The sequence below is a fragment of the Haliaeetus albicilla genome, chromosome 22, assembly GCF_947461875.1.
Source record: "Haliaeetus albicilla chromosome 22, bHalAlb1.1, whole genome shotgun sequence".
NCBI classification, from domain to species: Eukaryota; Metazoa; Chordata; class Aves; order Accipitriformes; family Accipitridae; genus Haliaeetus; species Haliaeetus albicilla.
In genome coordinates, this window is record NC_091504.1 from 24480833 (window position 1) to 24502070 (window position 21238).

Here is a 21238-nt window from a genome sequence, read left to right on the forward strand (position 1 = left end):
AACATCTATGAACTGTACCATCACATTTAAACGGAGTAATTTTGAGGCGACAGTACCGAGGCAACTTGTGCAGCAGGATTAATTCTTCCCCTCCTGTGGGAGGGAGTAAATTCTAACACTATAACTTAACAAAAGGAAAAAAGAAAACCTTAGTCTAGTTTCTAGCAAGGAATAAACAGCCACAAACCAGGCTTCAGTGGTAACAGATGCAGTTCACAGTCCACGTGTGAAAGATCCTGAAGTCAACTCTCTTCCAGTGTTAGGAGCTATAAAATTTATAGTCAGCGCTCTTTAAAAATGACAACATACGGTAAAGGATTACAGGACCCGCTCCTCTGCGTTTTCATTTGAACTACGCAGAACGGCTGTAAACTCAGCAGCACTGAGACAGTCGCACGCGCTCTGCGTGTTGAGGTAAAGAAGAAACCAGAGATGTGTGCGACTGTCCCGCACGGAGTGACTCGCCCAAGCCCAGACCCTTCAGAGGGTTTTTCACGGCTATTTACAGAGCTACCATCAAGCCCTACTTTTTCCCCAAAAAAAGAAAACTACTTTGCTGGTTGGTAATGCACCTCCCCACCACTTGCAAATAAAAGCTTTGCACATTTCTGACTTAAATAAAATAAAATACAGTACTAATTTTGCACAAACTGAAGGGTGGAGGCTGCAAGCTGAAGAGGCTTAAGAGACCCAGCTGCTCCCTAGCTCTTGTTCTAAAGACAAGGCAATGTAAATATAAGTTTCAGCCAAGTGTTCTCCAATTTTTTATCTTGGGGGGTAAAAAAAAAAAAAAAAGAGAGGCAATGGATGCATAGCAACACATTGTTGTTTGCTGCCTAAAAAACTGTCACACCTTGAAAAGTATTTTACAAAGCTGGGGGGTTAGAGCACGCTTTCCTCCAGGCCTGAACTCCACCTGAATGTACTCTGCACAGTTTCAGTAGTTTGGATGGCTCCCATGCATCAGTGACTGCGTTACAAATCCCTATGCAATTTTTCTACGTTGGCCTACTGTAAAAATAGGTGGGAAAAAAAAAAATACCCAAACCCCACTGCAACAAGGGTTTCAGTTAGCCCAGGTCTGGAGCCAGGTAGGTACTGCTGAATGCCAACGAAAACACCAGTCCCCTTCCCGGCTTCCGCTCGTGCATCCAAGTCCCCATGCCTCATCCCTGCCCGCGGAGCCGGGCAGCTCCCTGCCTGCCCTCGGCCCGAGAAGGGCACAGGGACGGCTGGAGCGGAGCAGGCAGAGCCAGGAGGGCTTCCTTCCCCGCCAGCCCGGCCAGGCAGGAGGTCAGCGGGCTGCTGCAAAGCTCTGCTCCAGCTGACCCTGCGGGAAGCGGGATGCAGCACCCAGGTCTGGCAGGATTGCAGGCAGGAGAGCCTTACGGCCTGATGGGTGCCGGCTGCTCTGTGGGGTACAGCACCGCAGTCCCCACCTTTTCCATATTCTCCCCTGGCTCCCGCAGGCAAAGGGCTGCAGGACTGGTGGCAGCTCCTGCACCCACCAACCTGAATGTTGTGAGCGTGGGTGTCCTCTCCTCCAAAACACCTACTGACCAGCAGCAACCGCAGCCCAGAGGCCGGGGTGGGGGGCTTAACTGCTCGCTGAGGGCACCCAGGCGCTCCCTTCTCCCAGGGAACAGGCGCTCAGCAAAGCTCCCGTGGGCCAGGGAAGCCAGGCACGGTGCTGGAGGGAGTGAAGCAGAGCAGCCTCAAAATGAGCAGGTTAAAAGACAGGAACTACTGCCGAGTCTTACAGGAGTTAAGTCAGAGCCAGACAGACGCAGCCCCGGGAGGAGGCCCCCGCCACGATGGGGATGCTGCGTTTTGGGAGCCACCACCGCGGCCGCTCACTTCTTCTCGAGGAAGGGGCTGAAAAGTCCCCAGTCGAACGCGAGCATGGCCTGGGGATTGGGCCGCTCCTTGGGCTTCTTGAAGTTATCCTTCTCGGTGCGGAGGGTCCTCAGCACCTCCACCGGGTCCGTCTTGCCCGTGAACTTCTGCACGGGCTCCTCCCTGCAAGGAGACCAACTCTGCTGTGACCGCGGGGGACAGGATGGGGACCCCTCTCCCTGCTGGGACCCCAGCACATGCTGGGATGGACAACAGGGGAGTCACATCCTTGTGCCGGGTGGCTGCTGGGGGCACAGGGGGCTTGTCTGCAGGTACCCCGTGCTGGGCAGTGCAGGACCCCACGTCTGGGCACCTTCCCCTCCCTCAGGGCTTGGATTTCCCACTGGCTAATGAAGCCACAGGAGAAGGGATGACGCTGGAGGGAAAAAGGGAGCAGAGTTTGGGGGCAGGACCAGCCAAGCTGGGGTCTGCCCACCCCCAGCTCGGTTCGGGGCTGACCCGCGGCAGGGCCCTCCGTACCCCCCAGGTACCGGCGCTGCTTACATGACCCGCAGGAAGGGGTTGTAGAGGAACTCCTCCTGCAGCGTAGAGGGCACCGTGGGCAAGTCCTCATCATCCCGCTGCTGCCGAGGAACCAGACACGTCAAAAAGCCTGCTGGCACCCAATACCTCCTCTGCCCCTGCCCCAGCAGGAACGCAGCCACTTACTTTGGCCCACGCAAGTTTCTTCTTCACTATTTCATTCTCCGGTTCCACTTTCAAGGCAAACTTGAGGTTTCGGACGGTGCATTCATGGCCGCAGAACACCTTCTGCAATGCCAGCAGGAAGCACCCGGCATCATGCGTGCGCCTGGTGCCGGGCCCGACCCGTCCCGGTCCCGCTGCAGCCCCAGCCCTGGGGACAGGCATTCCTTCCCGAGCGGTGCCAACCTCAATCCCCCTCCCGATTTTGGGGTCCCTCCCCAGGCTGGGGCTGAGATGCGGGGCACTCACCGTCTCCTTCGGCAAAGCCCCCAGGATTTGGGTGAGGTTGGTGTACATCTGCTCCGCCGTCCCCTCGAAGAACTTCCCGCAGCCTCCCACGAACAGCGTGTCACCTGCAGGGAAAGGGGTCTGGGCACGGAAGGGACCCTGGGCCCACTCCTGAGGACGGGGTGCCAGGCGGGAGCCCCCAGGTGCTGGATTCACCCCACGAGCGCTGAGACTGGGGGAGACAGGCAGCAAGCAGGCAGCCTGCCCTGTGTCCCCAGTACCCACAGGGTGCACGCCAGCAGGCTGGGATACCTGAGAAGAGAGCCGGAGCGTCCGGGGAGCCGTCCTCCCACATGAAGTAGCACATATGGCCCGAGGTGTGGCAGGGGGTGAAAAGGCACCTCACCCGGATGGCCCCAAACTGCGGGGAGAGAGGGTCAGGACCCCACTGGGGTCATCCCAGCCTCGACAGGCAGCCAGATCCCCCACAGACCTCCCCAAGCCCCACAGCATCGCCTGCCTGGAGCTCAGCAGGTCACCGACATGCCGGGGGACGGTGGTTTGGGCAAGTCCCTGGTTGCATGCGTCTGCTCCGACGGCATTCAGCAGTGGGGCCCCAGGAGAGGGTTGGGTCCCCCAGTGCAATCCTAAACTGGCTGGGAACGGGACGAGGTTTCTCCTCCAGTCCAGCGCTCCATCCCAGCCCCAAATCCACGGTGCCACATCTGCAACCACCCCAGGGCGTGGGAAGCCTGAGAGCACGGCCCTGGCCAGGCACCAACCCCGTCAGCTCCCGGCACAGTGCCACACCGCTGGGGACTGCGCCATCGCCCAGCTCTGCTCCCCACAGGTCCGACACTGCGCCGGCCACGGCCGCCCCGTGGGGCAGGATCCGTGCACGGGGGCTGAGCTCCCACAGTCCTACGGCCACGCACCGTCAGCTCCTGGTTGTGGGTCACCTTGTGCGTCAGGGCCCCGATCCGCTCATCGGCGCCATACACCCGCAGGCCGGGGCAGAGCCTCGCCAGCTCCTCGTTGCCCCTTGCGTGGTCCCTGCGTCAGCAGAAGAAGGAATGGGCACCCTGTCCCGCACCAGGCACGGACACCCCCGGCCCCCAGCTCGCATCGGCAGCGCTTACCAGTGGTGGTGGGTGGTGAGGACCGCTCTGAGCACCACATCCTCTTTCCTGACGATTTCCAGCAACTGAAACAGACCCAGAGCAGAAGGAAGTGAGCGCGCAGAGAGGAGCCGACACACGCACCAGAGCTGCGACGGCCACACAGCGCAGCTGTGAACAGCCGGCGCCCGCCGTGCCCGTCCCAGCACAGGATCTGACCCGTACAGCACCGCTCTGCGGGCAAGAGACCCGGTGGACCAGGGCAGAGAAGAGAGTCAACAACAACTGCTAAACAATGAGAGGATGAGGGTGGGACGAAGGCTCAGCTCCCCACGGCCAACCCCGTCGTGCAGAGCGGAGCAGGCGGATGGGAACGCGCTGTTCCCACGGGGACGGTGGCATTTTACGGCCGGTGCTTTCCCAGTAATAAGAAGGGAGGTGCAGAACGGGCCGTGCACATGGCCACCGCCGCAGCGGGGAGACGGTGGCCGTGCAACCCATCCCGGCTTCTCCGCTACGGCGAGGGGCCGAGCAGGGCTGCCAACCCCGCGGCTCAGCTGCCAGGAGGCTTTTAACACCAACTTAAAATTCATCGCTAGTAACAAACCCTCTGGCTGCTCCTGATTACGTTCCTCAAAGAGGAAGGAAACGTCCGAGTCAGCAGCAACAAACGCTTAAAAACCGCGACGGCGTTTGCACGATGTGCAGCAGCTGAGGGGGGCACAAAGGGGGTCACCAGGCAGGGGGGCCGTGGGGGTCACGGTGACGAGGGGCGACCCTGGCCACTGCCTTCCCTGCCTGCCTCCTGGGAAACGGGACTTGATGCGGGAGACGTGCTCCAAAGCTCTATTTTGGGTCGTTCTTGCTTGTTTTGGGGTCTGCAAGGCTTCCAGCTCAGGTGTGGGGAGGGCTGGGGGGTATGGATCCCCCCCCCCCAACAGCGCCCAGGGGTAGGTGGATGGGAGCGGGGTCCCACGGATGCACCCCACTGCGCGCAAAGCCCCCGCGTGCCAACCCCACGCTGGGGCCACCGCCACGTCCCCCGAGTGGGACCCCGCAGCCCACCCGGGACATGGTGGGACTGCAGCTGCTCGGCGCGGGGGGGGAAGCACCTCTCACCCTTTTGGGGACGGCGGCGTCCACCGCGACGGCGTCCCGGGTGCTCTCCTCGATGACCAGGTACATGTAGTTGTCCTCCAGGACAGAAATCACCTTCACCTTCATGGTCCCCCACGAGCACCAGCCACGGGACACGGGTTGGGGGGGGGGGCGGCCCCACGCAGCAAAACGCGGGGGGACGTCCCAGCCCCACGCAGCAAAACAGGGGGACAGCCCGGTCCCTAGGCAGCCGCGGGGCGAGGACACGGGGGGGTGTGCCGTGTCTCCCCCCCCACTTCCCAGCCACGCCGCGTCGCCCCCAGCGCGACCCTCGGCGGAGCCCACGCGTGACGCGGCCGGTACCTGCGGGCGGCCCCGCCCGGGGCCCCGGCGCGGCCCCTCCCCGCAGCGGGCGGGCGCGTCCCGCCCCCGCCGGTGCAGTGCGGGGCGGATCACGCTGCGTGGGGCGGGGTGACAGCCCGCACGGCCCCCCGTGCGCTGCGTGGGGGCTTCTTTCCTTCCTTCCCCCCCCGCCCCCGCCCCGGTGCAATGCGGCTCCCGGAGCTGCCGGTGCAAGAGCAGGAGGGGTGAGACCCCCCCAGCCCCGCAGTGGAAGGCAGAGGGATGAAACAGCCCCTCGCCATTTCACCGTGGGCCCCCGCATCCACTTGCGGGGCCCCACGGCTGACCAGGTCACGGTAGCCCGAAGGCGGAGGGGAGCCCAAGCAGGAGGAAGGCTGGGGCACACGGCGTTCCCCCCCACCCCGCACCCCAAAACCGCAGCAAGTGGCAAAAACAGCCACTTCTCCCACCGCCAACGATGAGAGGGATGAAGCTCTCCCCATCCTTGGGATGGGTCGGGGGGTGCCGGCTCCCGCCAGGCGCTGGGAACATCGTGACGCAAGATGGAACGGACGGACGAGTCTCGGGCACAGGAGGGGAGGTCCCGGGAAAGTCTCCTGCACACCCAAAACCAGAGCTCCAGGGACAGCCTCCAACCCACTCGAGCCCAAAAAGCTCCGAAGGCGTGGGGCAGGCAGGAGCAGAGCCGTGCTCCGGCTCCCTTCCCAGGTGGGGACAAGCCCCGGTTCAGGATTGACCATAGTTCCCCCAAAATGCCACTCATGAAGGAAGGAATGGCGCTGGAAAGCAGGAAACAAGCACTGAAACGTGCTCCGTTCTTCTTTCAAAAAGAAAATACAGTTGTAACAAGACCTTGAATAAAGCCCCAGAGGATCCCAAAATGCCACCTGGCACCCCCCCAGGATTAGGTAGAAAGACGCTTCCAGTTGGTTGACTTCAATCGCTAGTACAAAACCAAAAAAAAAAAAAAAAAAATTGTGAGATAAAGAAAGCCCCTTCTTCCAGAGCACCCCACCAATGCTCGGTTTACAGCTGTTATTTATTTGCTCATTTGTCAAACAGCCATCAGTATAGTCATGCTCCCTTGTAGCAGCACAGCATTCAAGTTAAGGAGGCGGTAAAGTTTTAGGTACCACTTTTTTTTCTGAACTACATAAAATTTACCTTTTTAAAGCAAATAAAGAAATGGTGCTACACCAAATCCCGCTCATACACTGCCATTCAGCGTGTTGGTTGGAACAGCAGACCACAGTTACAGCGGTGACACCCCCATGGTTATGGACTCCATCGTGGCATTACCAACATGCACTGGGGAGAGGGGGAGAAACTGGAACCAAAATCATTTGAATCTTTCCTTAGTTTCAGCTGCAAAACATTTGTTTGAAAATCTCTTGTACTTGAGCAGATCTACAGTACGCAGCTGAGACCAAGAAACAAGGAGGGAAATATAATTAGGAGAAAGATGCATTAAAGACACAGATGCCTACCACCCTTCACTCCATCTCTTTTGTTTAAAGACCAAGCTGGAGGATGGGAAGTGCAGGAGGGGGGTGACCCACTCATGGAAAATCTGGATTTATTTTCCCCCAAAGTTTATCCCATTCATCCACTTCGACACGCTATTCCTGCGTCAGAAAAACAGCCCAAGGGGAAGTTCCCTCCCTGCAGTTTTCAAGCTGGCTGCTGTCAGGGGTCATACAGCACTAGTCCAAGAACAGAGATGGCTTTTAAGCCCCACCGACCAGCCAAGGAAAAGAAACGTGCCAGGCTAATGGGGTTTCTCCGGGGGTCTGAGATCCGAGCCCTGTTTAAATCTGGCAATACGTGGACACCCTCACTATTTGTAACATCACCTCTGTGGCTTTTCTAGCAGAGAGGCTGGACCAGGCAGGGGCTGCAGGGCAGGTGATCGACCCCAGCAGCACACAGCACCCACTGTAAGTCAGGCCCGTAAGCTGGAGTCTCCCAGGCCCAGCACGGCTACGGCCGGTGCTCACCAGAACAGTCGCTCTCTCACTGAGGAACAGCACCCGGCTAATAAATGCTCCTTTGCCACATTACTCACAGCAAGGTACAAAGCCGCTGTTCTGGCTATCGGCAGCAAGGCATCTGTTGGGAGGATCTGTTAGACACGCAGTTAGTCACTAGGTAAGTTCTTCTCAGGATTTTGAACCAGCAGACAAATCCCTTCTTCGTTTGTGTGGTACTAATACAAGTTAACATACAGCTCACACTTAAGAGCAGTAAGCAGGTACATGCAAACAGCCTTAAGTTAAGAGAGAAAGGGTATAAGCAACAGTGCAATCTCTAAGCCAGCATGCTGCCTGGAAAAGTTACTGCAGTCCACGACAGGGAAGGTCAGAGAGAAGAGAAAAGCTGGACAGTCCCCATGTGCCATTCCCAGGGCCAGACCACCCTGCGTATTTCACAAACTAAGCCCTGAACTGGCAGTGGCAGAGCAGGTCTGTCCCTGAGAACTGGTTTTAGTGGAGCCAGAAGCAACAGACTCAGAAGTGCTTGTTTAAGTAGCAGCATGGACAAAAAGTTCAAATCTTCAGCTGGCAATGTAGTTACTGCATTTTGTCTCTTTTTTAAATGAAGATATCTCAGGCCTCAGTCCCACTGTCTGCATTCATGTCAGGCTCCTACAAAAGTGACAAGAGCCTTTTCCTAGACCTCAAGGTTTGACCCTTCCCCACCCCAGACTCTGAGCCACGTACCGACACTTGTAAAATGATCTGCATGTGACATGTGACAGTTTGAGAGCCAGCAATAGAAGGATAAATATTCTTCATCATAATATAAATATGCTGTAGAACATCTCAACAAGGACAAAGTGCTTTTTTTTCCTTAATTAAAACAAAATAAAAACCTAAATATGACTGTCTCAACCACAACAGAAAGTTCAACTCCTAAAACATCTGAATAGTCTAAATTACACTTAAACTGACATTAAAGTGATCCAGGTAGAGTGCTCAATCCTTCGGGACTCGGAAGTTATCCTTCTCTTTTCTGATGGCCCCCATTGTTCGGATGGGGTCAGTCTCCCCTGCGTGCTGCTGAACCGTCTTCTCCCTGCCAGGAGGGAACACCAGGGACAGCAAATGCAAAGACTGAAAGATAAAAATCTTATATATGAAGTCACTACTATCATGTTTTGCCTGCATCAAGGGGAAATGTTATACTTGAAGATCAAACACTCAGGGCTTTGGCACAGGCTTATCACCTCCCTTGGTTTAAACGCTCATTGGCAAGAGGAAACTGCAAACACTCTTACTCCTTGAACAGCATCTTTTGCTGCGCCTGTCTGCCAAACTGCTTGATGAAGGAACGTAATTACACAATGAAGCTTGTTCTGTCTCCTGAGTCAGGGACTTCAGCACTGGCAAAGATGCTCACCACAACCCTTCAAGTTTCACTGCGGCAAGCTTCTTCTAGGACAGCAAGTATATTTTAAGAAGAGTCTTGAAGGCCTCAGAACAGGAATATGCGAGGCAGGAGAGCAATCCCCACTTACAGCTCTTTCTTTGGAGACCTCCTCCTTCCCACATCCCCCCTCCAAACACAAGGACCACTCCCACACCCACATCTCCTCCATACCTCACTCGCATGAAGGGGTTGTACGTAAACTCTTCTGCAATGGTGGAAGGTATGGTTGGCTCACCACCGTCATACTTTGCCTGTAACAAGGGAGAGATTTCTGCTTAATGAGGAATGTTTTGGTGAACAAGAAACGTCCTGTATATGAACCACACAGGCTCAGTGCTGCACCTAACTGCCTGAGCTCTCCTCAGGGCAGGCCCTTCCCAGGGCCATGCACACAGCCAGACAGACAAGCACTGAGACACACGCAGAGAGACTTGGGACAGAGCTGACCCTCCCAGACAGACGTGGACATCAGCCTGTAATTATACCAAGAAGTTTCCAGGGAGGGTCACATCTCCACCAGGCAGCAAGCCGTCTTCTCTGGGCCACACACAAACCGTGCTCCCCAACACGTCGCTCCCCTGGACGCACAACATATTGCAGCTTCTGACTCTTAACTCCCTTCCCTCAGCCTCTTTCTCCCCAACGCTGTCTTCTCTCCTCTACCTCCTCAGAGAGGCTCTGCCTCCATGAAAGCATCAAGTCTAGCCAAAGGATGAACTAGCTTACCTTGGCCCAAGCAAGCTTTTCCTGGATAGCGACATTATTGGGTTCAACATGTCGAGCAAACTTGAGATTGTTGATTGTGTATTCGTGACCGCAGTAAACTTTCTAGGAAGAGAAAGGAAGAGTGACACCGGGTAACTCTGAAGGTACAAAGGTAGAGTGTCAGGTACCATCATCGATGTTATGGTACAGCAGGAACAACAGAGTCAGCCCTCCAGGATACACGACACTCTCCGCCAGAGACATGCACAGGAGCAGTGCCAGGAGTTATCAGCCAGTACTATCTGCCAATTTAACGGCAAGCCTGATGAAAGAGCCCAGGCATCCCAGCTCACTAGCCTTTAATAAGCAGCCCCTACTCTTTTCCCACAAAGCACAAACGTATTTGGGGCAGGTATTTCCTTCCCAGACGACTCCAGCTATTCAGCATCAAAGACAATTCCTGATGTAAGCATTCATTCCTTCAACACATGAGAAATTCTCTCTTTGCACAACAGTATTATTAGGAAGATAGTTTCTTTGATGTCTGTAGTAGTTTCTGGCTGGTTAACTTACTAGCACAAAAGGAGAGGCTCATACCGTTTTGGGGTCCAAGCTGCCCAAAATCTCAATCAGTGCTCTGTACATTTCCTCCGGGGTTCCCTCGAAGAATTTCCCACAACCAGCCACAAAGAGTGTGTCACCTGCAAGGGAGGCGTGACACGGCATCAGGACCAGACAAGTCTCCTCACACCAAAGTGTGAGCACACGGTCCCCGAGGGCTCAGTCCTGCCATTGCCGTCCTGGCTGCAGCTCAGCAGAAGGCACAGAGAGTGCCAGGCTACACTGCTGCCCCATACGGGCTCAGTGCTACATAAACCCACGCGGCAAACGCAACTTCTAATTGCAGGAAACCCCACAGCCTCACCAGGCAAACCATGCCAGCACTTCCCTACCTGTGGGCAGTCTGCTGTCCCCTCTTGTCCTTTCTAGAGTGGACAAGGAACACTTGTTCTCTTTGCTATGAAGTTCAACAAAGATGAGTCGCCTCTGCATTTTCTCCCCAGTGCTCCCTAAAATCTTGCTTAAGCCGTTACTTCTTCCATGCAGCAGCTGGTGAAAGCTCTGGAGAATGCCCATCAGGAGAGGGATGACATGGCAGTCTGGGGAGACTGGGCGCAGTCTCAGGGAAGGGGGAACCCTACTCTCCAAAACAGGATCCAGAACCTGGCTACCAGAGATGGAGCACCAGCCCTGTCTTACTCCCTTATTTTCTCTTCTCTCAGTTTTGTTACAGACATGAGTACAGATATATGGAAAAGCAACGGGTTTTGGTATCAGCCACAGTTTGGTCTGAGACAGCAAAACAACAGCTCTTGTTTCAAGGAAGAAAATGCTAGATGTAGGACTCCTCCAGATATCGCTCTTGATGTTGCTTGCAGGGTGTCCAGCAATGGCTTACAAACCCAGAGGGGTATCACAGGCTTCCTCTACAGTTGCTACTTGGTAGCACTTGGTAAGGGGGCAAGATGTGGATGTTAACCAGCTGCACTGGCAGTAAGGGATGAATGCACATCCAGAGTCAGGAGCACACAGGCAGAGGGGTAGCTTATTCCTTTGCAACACAGACTGCCGGCGATGTAACCTCCCAACTCCTCACCTGTAAAAACAGCAGGTGGCTCGGAGCTATTTGGCTTAGTCACATAATAACAGATGTGTCCAGAAGTGTGACACGGCGTACAGAGGCATTTCACATTAAGAGATCCCACCTGAGAAGAAGGCAGAAGACTAGAGCTTAAGCTACTGTTTGCTAGCATTTGTATGATTAGAAAAGAATTGCAACTATTACAATGGTCTAGTACTCCTACAGGCAAATTCTCACACAGCTGGCCAGTAAACATCAGCTCTGCTCCTGTGAGAGTCCAGCAAGAGGGTTTTATGGCAGGGACTTGGAAGGGAGCTGTTTCCTCCTAGCAGGTGTTGTGACAAAGAGAACCACCAGATTCTTTCATTTACATGCAGAGTGACTCAGCGTCTGGTTGGCAGCAAGAGCAAACAGATCCAGAGCAACACAAAATCCTAAACAAAGTTAATCAAGTGTAAAAAGCTCCAAACAAAAATGAAGCTGAAGGGAAGAAGTGGATGACACTCATAAAAAGGGAAGGATTAAACACATTCATGAGGCCAAGGGGATGTTTCCCCCACAGCCCTGATTTGCACACCTTCCCATGTATTTCTGTTTTCCCTTCTTTGCTGCTGTCCCCCCCCAAAGGTGCACCACAGGACTAGCAGTGATATTCATACCAGCCTGCACATTTCACAGCAGTTTATGTCATCTGCCAGTTCATCTGTAAACAAACAGCTAGGTACCAACAAGGTTTGCTGCTTTAGCTCTGGAAAAGCAATGCAGACAGCTAGCACTGCCGGCCCACTTTCTCTTCACCCTGTATTCCAGCCTTCGTTCAGAGAGGACCACTTGCATTTGTTCGGTGCTAACTAGGCTCTAAGCAGAGCACAAGCCCTGTCCTTCCACACGTCTGTCCTGACCACCTCAGCTAAGGTAGCTGTCAAGGAGCACATGGACACCCAGCACACCCCAGGCAACGCAGGTGTCTGAGCCATGCCAGTGTTCTCATCAATGAAGAAGTATCACCGGCCAAAACAAGACAGAGGGGTTATGGTTCACAGGGCTGGAAAAGGGTGAAAGCTGTACTTAAACTATCAACCACATCCAAGAGATGTTAAAAGGTAAAAGAGCTGTGACCACAATATTAACTCAGGTTGGACCACACCAGTCCAGCTCTAAAGCTGTGACACAAACGGGAGATGTCCCCAACCAAGTCCTGCAGCTCACTCCCTTTACCTTGAGCGATGTAAGGTGAGACACTTTCTGTGTCAGTGCTCCAACTCTGCTGTCTCCCCCATACACACGCAACCCCGTCTCCATCTTTACAAGCTTCTCATTTCCTCCAGCATGGTCCCTGGAAGGTCAGAAAAATGGTTTGGGCAGAGATGAAGACAAATTTATCATAACTCATATTGCAATGGTAACCTCAAGGTGATCATTTCTGATCAACTAGTGTCCCAGTCTCTAACACTGCCCTCATATCAAAGGATATGCCACATCAACACAAGTGGAGACAATTTCTCCAGTAACTAGGGCAGTGAGAGGGAGGAACAACCCCCCACAGGTTTATACCTAGCTGGGAAACACCAGCCTTAGGGGCTCACGGTCAACTCTCCAGTAACTAGGGCAGGAAGAGATTGGGATAACTGGGATATGTGTAATTCAGTGTCCCACAAGACACCGTGGAGATGTCCAAACAGCTCAGCATTCGCTTACAGTGCTGATCCTGGCAGATCAGGGCTGGCTCTCCAGCCACAGAGATGGCTCCACTATGACCCACAGGAGAGGTTACTCAGGTTCAGCACTGCAAAACTGCTAGAGCGGAACATTCATCTTTATGTCCCTGGCAGAGTTAATCTGCAACGCAGGTAATCCTCCCACAAGTGCTGACTGCGAGTAGCATGCCTTACAGGCATGTCCTAGCACTTCAGTGTGAGCGTGGTCCCTCCCACACTCCACAGCTACCTTCACCCGCATTTATTCACTGGCCACCTGGAAGAAGTCAGCATTTTAAAGGTTAAAGGCACTGGCCCACAGAGCTTGCAGTCTAGACAATGCATCTGGTCATAGCAAGCCCAAGGGAACACTTCCTGAGCTCTGATCTTTCTTCTCACATCTAAGCCCCTGCTTAGAGAAGACCAACTTGATCCAGAAAAGCAACAATTCTTGACTGCTTGTGTTTATGCAGAGGGAAGAGAGATCCCACTAGAGCAGATAGTTACCAGTGATGATGTGTGGTCAGGACGGTGGTCAGTTTCACGCCATGCTTTTTGACTGCATCCAAAACCTGCAGGCACAGGGCACAGCAAGAGCATTACAACTTACGTGAAATGACTTAACAGCACACCTGGTGCCTGGTGTAACCTGGACACAACTGCTCCAAGGTTTGAGAGCACCACACCAACAACTCTGCAGAGAGCTCATCCTTTGCCAAGTCGTAGTTACAGGTCAGGACACATGGTCTCTGATCGAGCTAGCCATGACTGAGCCCTCAGTCCCATCTCCTCTTTCCTGCACTACATCAAACTAAGGGCAAAAACCAAAATCAGGTCAATAACCCTTGAAGTCAGGGACAAGCTGCCTGAGCCCAGAAGCAGACTGCCTGTGAAGTCCTGCCCGTACCTATGTATGGCCAGTATTTCCTGCCTTTCCCCCACGCCTGAGTCAGTGTATGACTAATTCTCTCGTGGATGTGGCAACCTGGAAGGATCTCCCAGACCCGCAGCAGTGAGCACCCTGCTCACAAGGGCAGCAGACAGCATTACCTTCTGGGGCTGCACAGGATCAACTATGGCAGCCTCCTTCGTTTCCTCATCAATGAGGAGGTACATGTAGTTGTCTGTGAGGGCTGGGAGTAATTCCACCTTCATGTCGGCTTGTGTGACCGTCTTCGACTGCCTCCGCTCGTGCTCCGTGTGCAGGAAGACAGCTCGCAGCTGTGCTGGACCTGGGGACCGCAAAACAGTCAAACCTCAGGTTAGCCTAGGGAGGGGAACAAGTGGGACAGAACACAGCAGGTCCCCCAGCCCATGGCCCCAGAGAAGGAAGGCTATGGACAGCCCAACATGCCTCCTTCAGAGGAATAGGAGAGAGGCCACCACGGGACAAAGCCTTAATGCCTGGCTGTGTCACCTTGTGTCCCACAGCACGGGAGGCTCTTAGTGCCCTGCAGCTGCGCCGAAGAGGGACAGGACACTTTTCTCCCAGAGATGTGCTCATGCAGTGAAAGCGCTATACCTTGATTGGAGAGAAGATTTCAAGGGGCAGGAAGGCAGAACAGAGAGGGAACAGCTGGACAAAGGTCAGCCTGCGACAGTGACTTTGCAAAAAAAGCACAAAAGGCCATGTTACAGCCAAAAGACAAAAAAGGAGGAAAAAAAAAAAAGAAAAATACAGAAATACACACACTGCTACAACAGAAACATCTGGTTTGTTACTTGGGGAAATCGCATCCTGCACAGTGCATAGAGAAAAGACATGCTCTCTGCATGGAAGGCAAGGCTCCCCACCTGGCCAGGTACCAGGCACGCACTGTGGGCAGGTTTCTTACTCGCAGGCTACCTTGATGCAACAGCAGTGCTTCCCCCTGTTTGCTTTTGGTTAAATGTTTAATCAGATCCAAGAAGAAAATCTCATTCCAGATGTAAATAACCCGGGCTCCACTGTTCAACTCACAGATACGCAGTTCTTAAAGAAACAACCAAGCCCTAAGAGGCTCTGCCAGAAAAAAAAGGAAAGGAAACAAAGAGGACAAGGTCTTCCATTGCTGGGGCACTGCAATTCAGGCCTGGGTCCATACACGTGCAGGGAAAGAAGCATCAGTCTCTGCAAGTCAGAAATCGGTTGTCTTAACGCCCAAGGCCATCGCATGCCACTGAACGTGACTGCGTTGGTCTGAACTATGCTGGCTCAGCCGCTGTTTCATTTTGCACCACTGACTCTCTCCCTAAGGCTCCCGACGCTCAGTGCTTGGTCACCTCCACCAGTGCCAAAGGGAGGGGTCACCATGCTCCTAATCAACCTGCCCCAGTCTCCCAAAACAGATCAGTCCTGCCCACGCCTGATAAGAGCCCGCTTTAGAGAGAAGAGGCCCCACAGCCTGGCTCCAGCCAACATGGACAGCCCCCACCCTGCAGCTCCACAGACCGAAGGGGCCAACAAGGCTGCAAAATCCCATTCCAAGTTCTGACTGGGGCATGCAGCTGCTGCTGCACACCCAGCGCCAGGGCAGTGGGACCTGTAAGGCCCCTCTGGTACAACTGTCCTGCCCAGAACTTTTTTCCCCCTTCTACCTCCACCATCTCACTTGCTTATGAGGGAAGCGAGGTAAGGAGGCGAGATGGTAGTAAAATTAAACACAGTGCTGCAAAGAAAACCCCAAGGCATGACAGTGTAGGCATGCACTAGGTATTTGACGGTGAAGGCATGTAGTATTGAGGAAAGTATCCATACCTGCCAAGTGTTCCTCTGGAGCAGAAGAGTCCTTTCAAAAAAAGAACAAAACAAAACAAAACCCTTACTACTCCTTGATAGGGAAAAAGAAAAAAAAAAATCAATTGCTCTTTAATTGCTCCCTAACACGAAGCACTTTTGGATGCTATCAGTCACAAGAGCTATATATACTGCATGTTTGTTTGCATACTAGAGACTAACTGGAAGAAAAAAAAAACAAACAAAAGAAAACACAGCCTTAACTTCAAGTCAAAGGAATTATTCACATACTTAAAATGCTTTCTTCCTATGAACCATTTCTAACCTTGGCCATGATCCCAAAGTCTCTTTGCATGTTTAATTCACAATTCTTACAAAACAAACAAACAAGCTACACCACATAAGGAAACGTTTTCTAAAATGTAATTTAAACAAAGGAATGAGAAAACATCCATGAAGTATGAAACTCATTCTGAATTCCCATCTGCAGCTAAGCTGCACCTTTCCAGCCTGCCCACTTGGTGAGCAGACCAGAAGCGCTCTCACGCACGCCCAGCGCTGCTCTTACGAGAAGGGCGTTCTCAGCCCCAGTTGTGCTCAAAGAAGCTCCCCAGGCAATAGGTAACCCCTGCCCTGGCCCAGCACTAACACAGATCGTTTCAGGATCACTGTAACACATGCTGGTCTGCTCCAAAATTAATGCCCAATGACTTCATTTTTGCTCAGTTTTGTAACGCATCCCTCCCGACTTCATGCCTGAAGCAGAGAGGACTGGGGAGAGCAGAACACCAGCAGCCTTTGAATCACACGCTTCGGCTTTCTGGAACGGTTTGTTAGTGCAGCTTGAGTCGCCAAGAGGAAAGGGTTCGCAGATGGGAAGCATTAACATTATCACATAAACGCATACATGCTGGAGTCTGAAGGCAAGCAGGCAGCAGCACAGTGTAGAAAAGGTTTTCTCAGAAAAGGGGTGCTTCATACATTTTCTCCATAGCATTTTGTTTTACTCTTTTTATTACAGAAAAGAGTGGAAAATTCCTATTTCCAACATGGCTGTCACTCAAAAATGACTGCACGCACATAGCCAGATGAACATCCCTGCATTGCCTCATAAGAAACACTACATTCACTTTTTACATACTCTGCACGCAGATGGATACCCAGCGAGTTTGTGGCTCCACACAATACCAAGTGAGTTGGTCCACAAACCCAGGGCAACACCCACTCCCACTCGACTTGCCCACCTGGCACACGCTGCCAGCGGCACAGCTGGCTCCAGCCGGCATGGGCAGGGCACGCACCCACACACTGGTGGAGCAAAGCCTGCGTGGAAAGTGCAGCACCCACCCTGCAACCTGGGGAACTCAGGAGCTGCTGGTTACTGGGTTTCACATACTTGTTCCCAAGATAGCATCAGGGTTTCCAAGTCTGGCAGTTAACTCCAGTGGATTCTCGCTCATTTAGGCCAGGTCTTAAAACGGGAGTGATGCAAAAGGCCTCTGGAAAGACTCCCCAGAGACGCTGTGAAACTAAAGCCCAAGCTCTAGTTCAAGGAGATGCTTTCAGAACTTAGGCCCTAAATTTAAATGCAGAGCTTAGACAGTTTTGGTTTTTTGTTTACATTGCCAATAAAGTCTGCCATTCACCAAATCCAGTTTAAATGCCAGCCCCAGTCCCCCAAGCCCTCCTCCCAGAGCAATAACGAGCGCTTTAGCAGCCCAAAACCACCGCAGGAGCCTCCCTGGTGGGTTATCGATGCGAAAAGCCACCGACAGAGACAGGCTCCAGCTAAGCAGATACTGACCTACTTGGGGCTGTGAGTCAGCTTAAAAACCTCGGCGCACCCCTGAGCCGGGAAACGAGAAGAGAAAAACCACGATCAAACTTCCAAGCTTGCCGGGGGACCCGCTGCCAGGCGGGCTGAGCCCCAGAGCCGGCCACCCACGGCCGGGTGCCTGCAGCCGCCCAGCTCCCTGCGGGTCCCGGCTGTACGGGGGCACAGCGCAGCCCCCTCCCCTGTCCCTGCTGCAAGGGAGGGGGGACGACATCGCACGTCCCCTCCGCCCCGGCACCGGCTGCAAGGAGGTCACTGCACACACCCCGGCCCCGCTGCAAGGCGGACATCCCACCGCTCCCCACGCCCCGGCCCCCCCCTCCGCCCCGCGGCCCGGCCGCCCTGGAGGCGCTGCCCGGCCCGGCGGGTCCTACCGGGGCGCATCCCCGGACGAACCGCACCGCCCTCCCCACGTACCGGCTCGGAGCAGGGCCCCAGCTCCCAGGGCCGCCAGGGCGGTGCCGAGGCCCCGCCAGCCCCCGCCGAGCATGGTGCGCCGCGCCCCGCCCGGTGCCCAGGCCCGGCCCGGTTACCTTTGCTCCCCGCCCTGCGGCCGGCCCCGGGGAGGCGGGCGGCAGCCGGCACGGCCCCGGCCCCGGCCCCGGCCCCGGCCCGGCGTGCGGCGGGGGCGGCGCTGCGCCCGGCCGGCCCCCTCCTTCCCTCCCCGCTGCCGCTCGGCACGCCCGGGCCGGGCGATTTGCTAACCCGGGTAAGGAGGCGGGAGGGCGGACGGCTGCCCTGGGCAATCCGCCGCGGGCAGGGAGCAGGCAGGAAGGAGAGGGCGGCGGAGGAGAGGCGGCGGCGGCGCGGCTCCGGGCCCGGCAAGGACACCCCAAGGGCGCCCGCGGTCCCCGGAGAAGGAGACCCGCCGCGGGCATGGCCTCCTCCAAACCCCTGTCCCGCTTCTGGGAGTGGGGCAAGAACATCGTCTGCGTGGGGCGCAACTACGCCGAGCACGCCAAGGAGATGGGGAGCGTGCCGCCCCGGGAGCCCATCTTCTTCCTCAAGCCTTCCTCGGCCTACGTGCGGGAAGGCTCGCCCATCCTCCGGCCCTACTACTGCAACAACCTGCACCACGAAGTGGAGCTGGGGGTGGTGATCGGGAAGAGAGCCCAGGCTGTGTCCCAGGAGGCCGCCATGGAGCACGTGGCAGGCTATGCCCTCTGCTTGGACATGACGGCCAGGGACACCCAGGAGGAGTGTAAAAAGAAGGGTCTGCCCTGGACCCTGGCCAAGGGCTTCAGTTCGTCATGCCCGGTCAGTGACTTTGTGCCTAAGGAGAAGATTCCAGACCCTCACAAGCTGAAGATCTGGCTCAAGGTGAATGGAAAGCTGAGGCAGGAGGGGGAGACCTCCTCGATGATCTTCTCTATCCCTTACCTGATCAGCTACATCAGCGAAATACTCACCCTGGAAGAAGGGGACTTGATTCTGACAGGGTCTCCCAAAGGAGTTGGGTCTGTGCAGGCCAACGATGAGATAGAGGCTGGGATAAGAGATGTCCTCTCTATGCGGTTTAAGGTGGCGCAGCAAACGCGTAGATCCTAACCAGGAGCCTGGCTGGGACCCTGTCTGCAAAGGAAGAGGCTCTTCTGGGAACATCTGGTGAACAAGGAGACACCCAAGCCGTCCTGTACGTTAAACACTTACATGGCCCAAGCGTCTAACGGGCTGTCGTGCATCAAAGACACGTAACCCATGCGCTCGAAAGGCATTTGACTGAAACAGCCCCGTTCCCGTGGAGGCTTCAGCCTCCTCTGAGGCTGTGAACCCGGAGTCCAACCCAGCTTGGGGCAGGTGGTTAATACCTTAACCGTACCTTGGAAGTGCCAATGGAGATGGTGTGCCGGACAGCCGGGGAGGGGAGCGGCGCTGGCTGTCACTGTGTGTGCTCTTCTGTTCTACTGATGTATTGCCTTAAAATAAAAGTCTAAAAATTAAACCATCAGAATGGTGATGTAGGAGCTAAGGCTCACCCATGCTATGGATATAAAATCAAAGATATATGTGTAACAGTAAATCAAGAATTACAGCATCAGAAAGAATTTCTATCCTTGGGGTATTCTACAATAAAAAGATGTTTTCTTTTTAGATTAGTTTCATGATTCCTCCGTGCGTTTTTCAAATGTACAAATTAAATGAGGGTTGCTTTCCCTCCCACTCCAAGGGGTGTAATGCAGCAGGAAGTGTGCCAGATGCTTGGCAGATCTTTTTTCCTAACCTGAGCTTTAAACATGCTTCTAAAAGTAAAATAATACAAAAGATCAAGAATAAAGCAGCTCATTGGTAAAGATAACCAGTAAAATTGTCTTTACTTTTACTGATTTAAATATATTTTTAATAGAAATCTAACTGCAGCAATTGCCATTACTTATACAGTGCAGTGCAACAGTGAAGTTTTTAACTATTTCCAGCTGTTAAAAAGCCATGCTGCATAACTTTTCCCGTTTCCAAACTCCCAACTGATCTAACACACTCTACCAGTTTGCATGACAGCGAGTTCACTTTCAATTCAAAGGAGTGACACAGTAAGTTGTAAAATATAATTAAAAAAACCCTCCCCCTACAAACATCAAAACTTGCCATTTTCAAAGGTTGCACAGAACTGACTAATTTCTAACAAAAACAGATGGATTATTTTTTTTTACAAACGTGCAAGCACCAAAGTTAAATGCTTCCATTTATTGGAGCCAGATCTTAACCGCTAGGAAGTTTTGTTTTAAAAGTGCATTTGGAAAGTCTTGCAGAGAAAATTACTGTAGCCCAAAAAATAGCACCTCTGTGAAAGAGTAGCATCATCCAGGATACTGCAAATCAAATGGTAAAAAGAAAGCAGAGCACGTTGCAGAAGAAAAATAGACATTTTCCTATTTCCAGCGCACCACTGTGTATCCGCACAGCACCTGCACTGGGTACCAATCCTGCAAACATGCAGACATTTCATTCCGCTGTATTTTAACTTAAGCCAATGACTTAAAGCACATGTAAAATTTCTTTGTATGATGAGGTCTAAATGCTGTGGACATAATTCAGATTTCATCTAAAGGCAGGCTAAGGAACGAAGGCCAACTGAAACAGACATTCAGCCATTACATCTGAACAGAACCAGCCCCTGGCTCACAGCAGTCAAAACGCTTTTGGTTTAAGCCTACCTCTGTCAGCAGGGAAGCTGTCCTCTGAATTTGTTGCAACTCAATGAGCTGGGCCAAGCAGATAAGTCAGGCCAACAGAGCCGGGCTGAGCAGGGAAGTTCAGGTGAATAATTCTGAAACAGGAAGGATTAAATTCATTTTCTCTGCTGTTTCCTTTTCTTCGTGCCTATCAAACATTACCGTCTATGGCAACAGCAACAATGCATCGTTTGTAGTTTGTTCTTCAGCACTGTGTACTGGTAGCAGAGCTGAGTTGTGATTAAAATTATTGTAAACATTCACTTCAGAATATTAGCTGTTACGGCAGGAAAATGTTGAAGTTGTTTATTGCTGCAACAGGAGAGATGCAGTGACCCAACACTGGCAACATTTTTTTGTGCATTTAGTCCCTCGTTTCTACTCACATGAGTAGGGCGATGCAATTTTGGTGGATTGCTTGTCAAACTTTGCTGTTTCTGTGGTTGTTTTCTCTCTGCCATGTTGCTTTAACGGGTAGGTAGTGCACTGGGGTGATAGGAGTTCCTCAGGGTATTCTAGCCTAACAAATAACTTTGCAAGAGAAGGGCTACGGTATCTTCCCACCATTTCAAATAGGCCAACTCCTGATATGCTCAGAAGGTGAGGACTGGTGAATGTAGCAAATACACCAGCTGCA

The 21238-nt window shown here is 53.4% G+C and overlaps 3 protein-coding genes across 13 annotated transcripts; 1 reads left to right on the forward strand and 2 right to left on the reverse strand.

Moving 5' to 3' along the window:
* Positions 1–808: 808 nt before the first annotated feature.
* Positions 809–5388, reverse strand: LOC138690573 (hydroxyacylglutathione hydrolase-like protein). Its single transcript, XM_069810479.1, has 8 exons — positions 5067–5388; positions 3969–4033; positions 3765–3882; positions 3142–3250; positions 2851–2954; positions 2566–2667; positions 2401–2480; positions 809–2019 (listed from the first exon to the last, which is right to left on the reverse strand). Exons 1-8 carry the CDS (start codon positions 5169–5171, stop codon positions 1854–1856), a joined length of 849 nt encoding a protein of 282 aa, XP_069666580.1. The 5' UTR covers positions 5172–5388; the 3' UTR covers positions 809–1853.
* Positions 5389–6429: 1041 nt separating this feature from the next.
* LOC104316207 (hydroxyacylglutathione hydrolase, mitochondrial) lies at positions 6430–18078 on the reverse strand. 11 transcript variants are annotated; one of them, XM_069810487.1, is made up of 12 exons: positions 17965–18062; positions 17402–17443; positions 15619–15649; positions 14404–14485; positions 13932–14113; positions 13389–13453; positions 12403–12520; positions 11200–11308; positions 10140–10243; positions 9564–9665; positions 9009–9088; positions 6430–8483 (listed from the first exon to the last, which is right to left on the reverse strand). In XM_069810487.1, the coding sequence occupies exons 5-12, from the start codon at positions 14034–14036 to the stop codon at positions 8384–8386; spliced, it is 783 nt and encodes a 260-aa protein (XP_069666588.1). In that variant the 5' UTR covers positions 14037–14113; positions 14404–14485; positions 15619–15649; positions 17402–17443; positions 17965–18062; the 3' UTR covers positions 6430–8383. The 11 variants fall into 11 exon arrangements, with proteins under 11 accessions (XP_069666588.1, XP_069666585.1, XP_069666586.1 ...); XM_069810484.1 differs by having other exon boundaries at positions 14299–14485; XM_069810485.1 differs by lacking the exon at positions 17965–18062 and adding an exon at positions 17849–17945 and having other exon boundaries at positions 14299–14485.
* Positions 18036–19727, forward strand: FAHD1 (fumarylacetoacetate hydrolase domain containing 1). Its single transcript, XM_069810492.1, has one exon. It carries the CDS (start codon positions 18308–18310, stop codon positions 18977–18979), a length of 672 nt encoding a protein of 223 aa, XP_069666593.1. The 5' UTR covers positions 18036–18307; the 3' UTR covers positions 18980–19727.
* The last annotated feature ends 1511 nt before the right edge of the window (positions 19728–21238 follow it).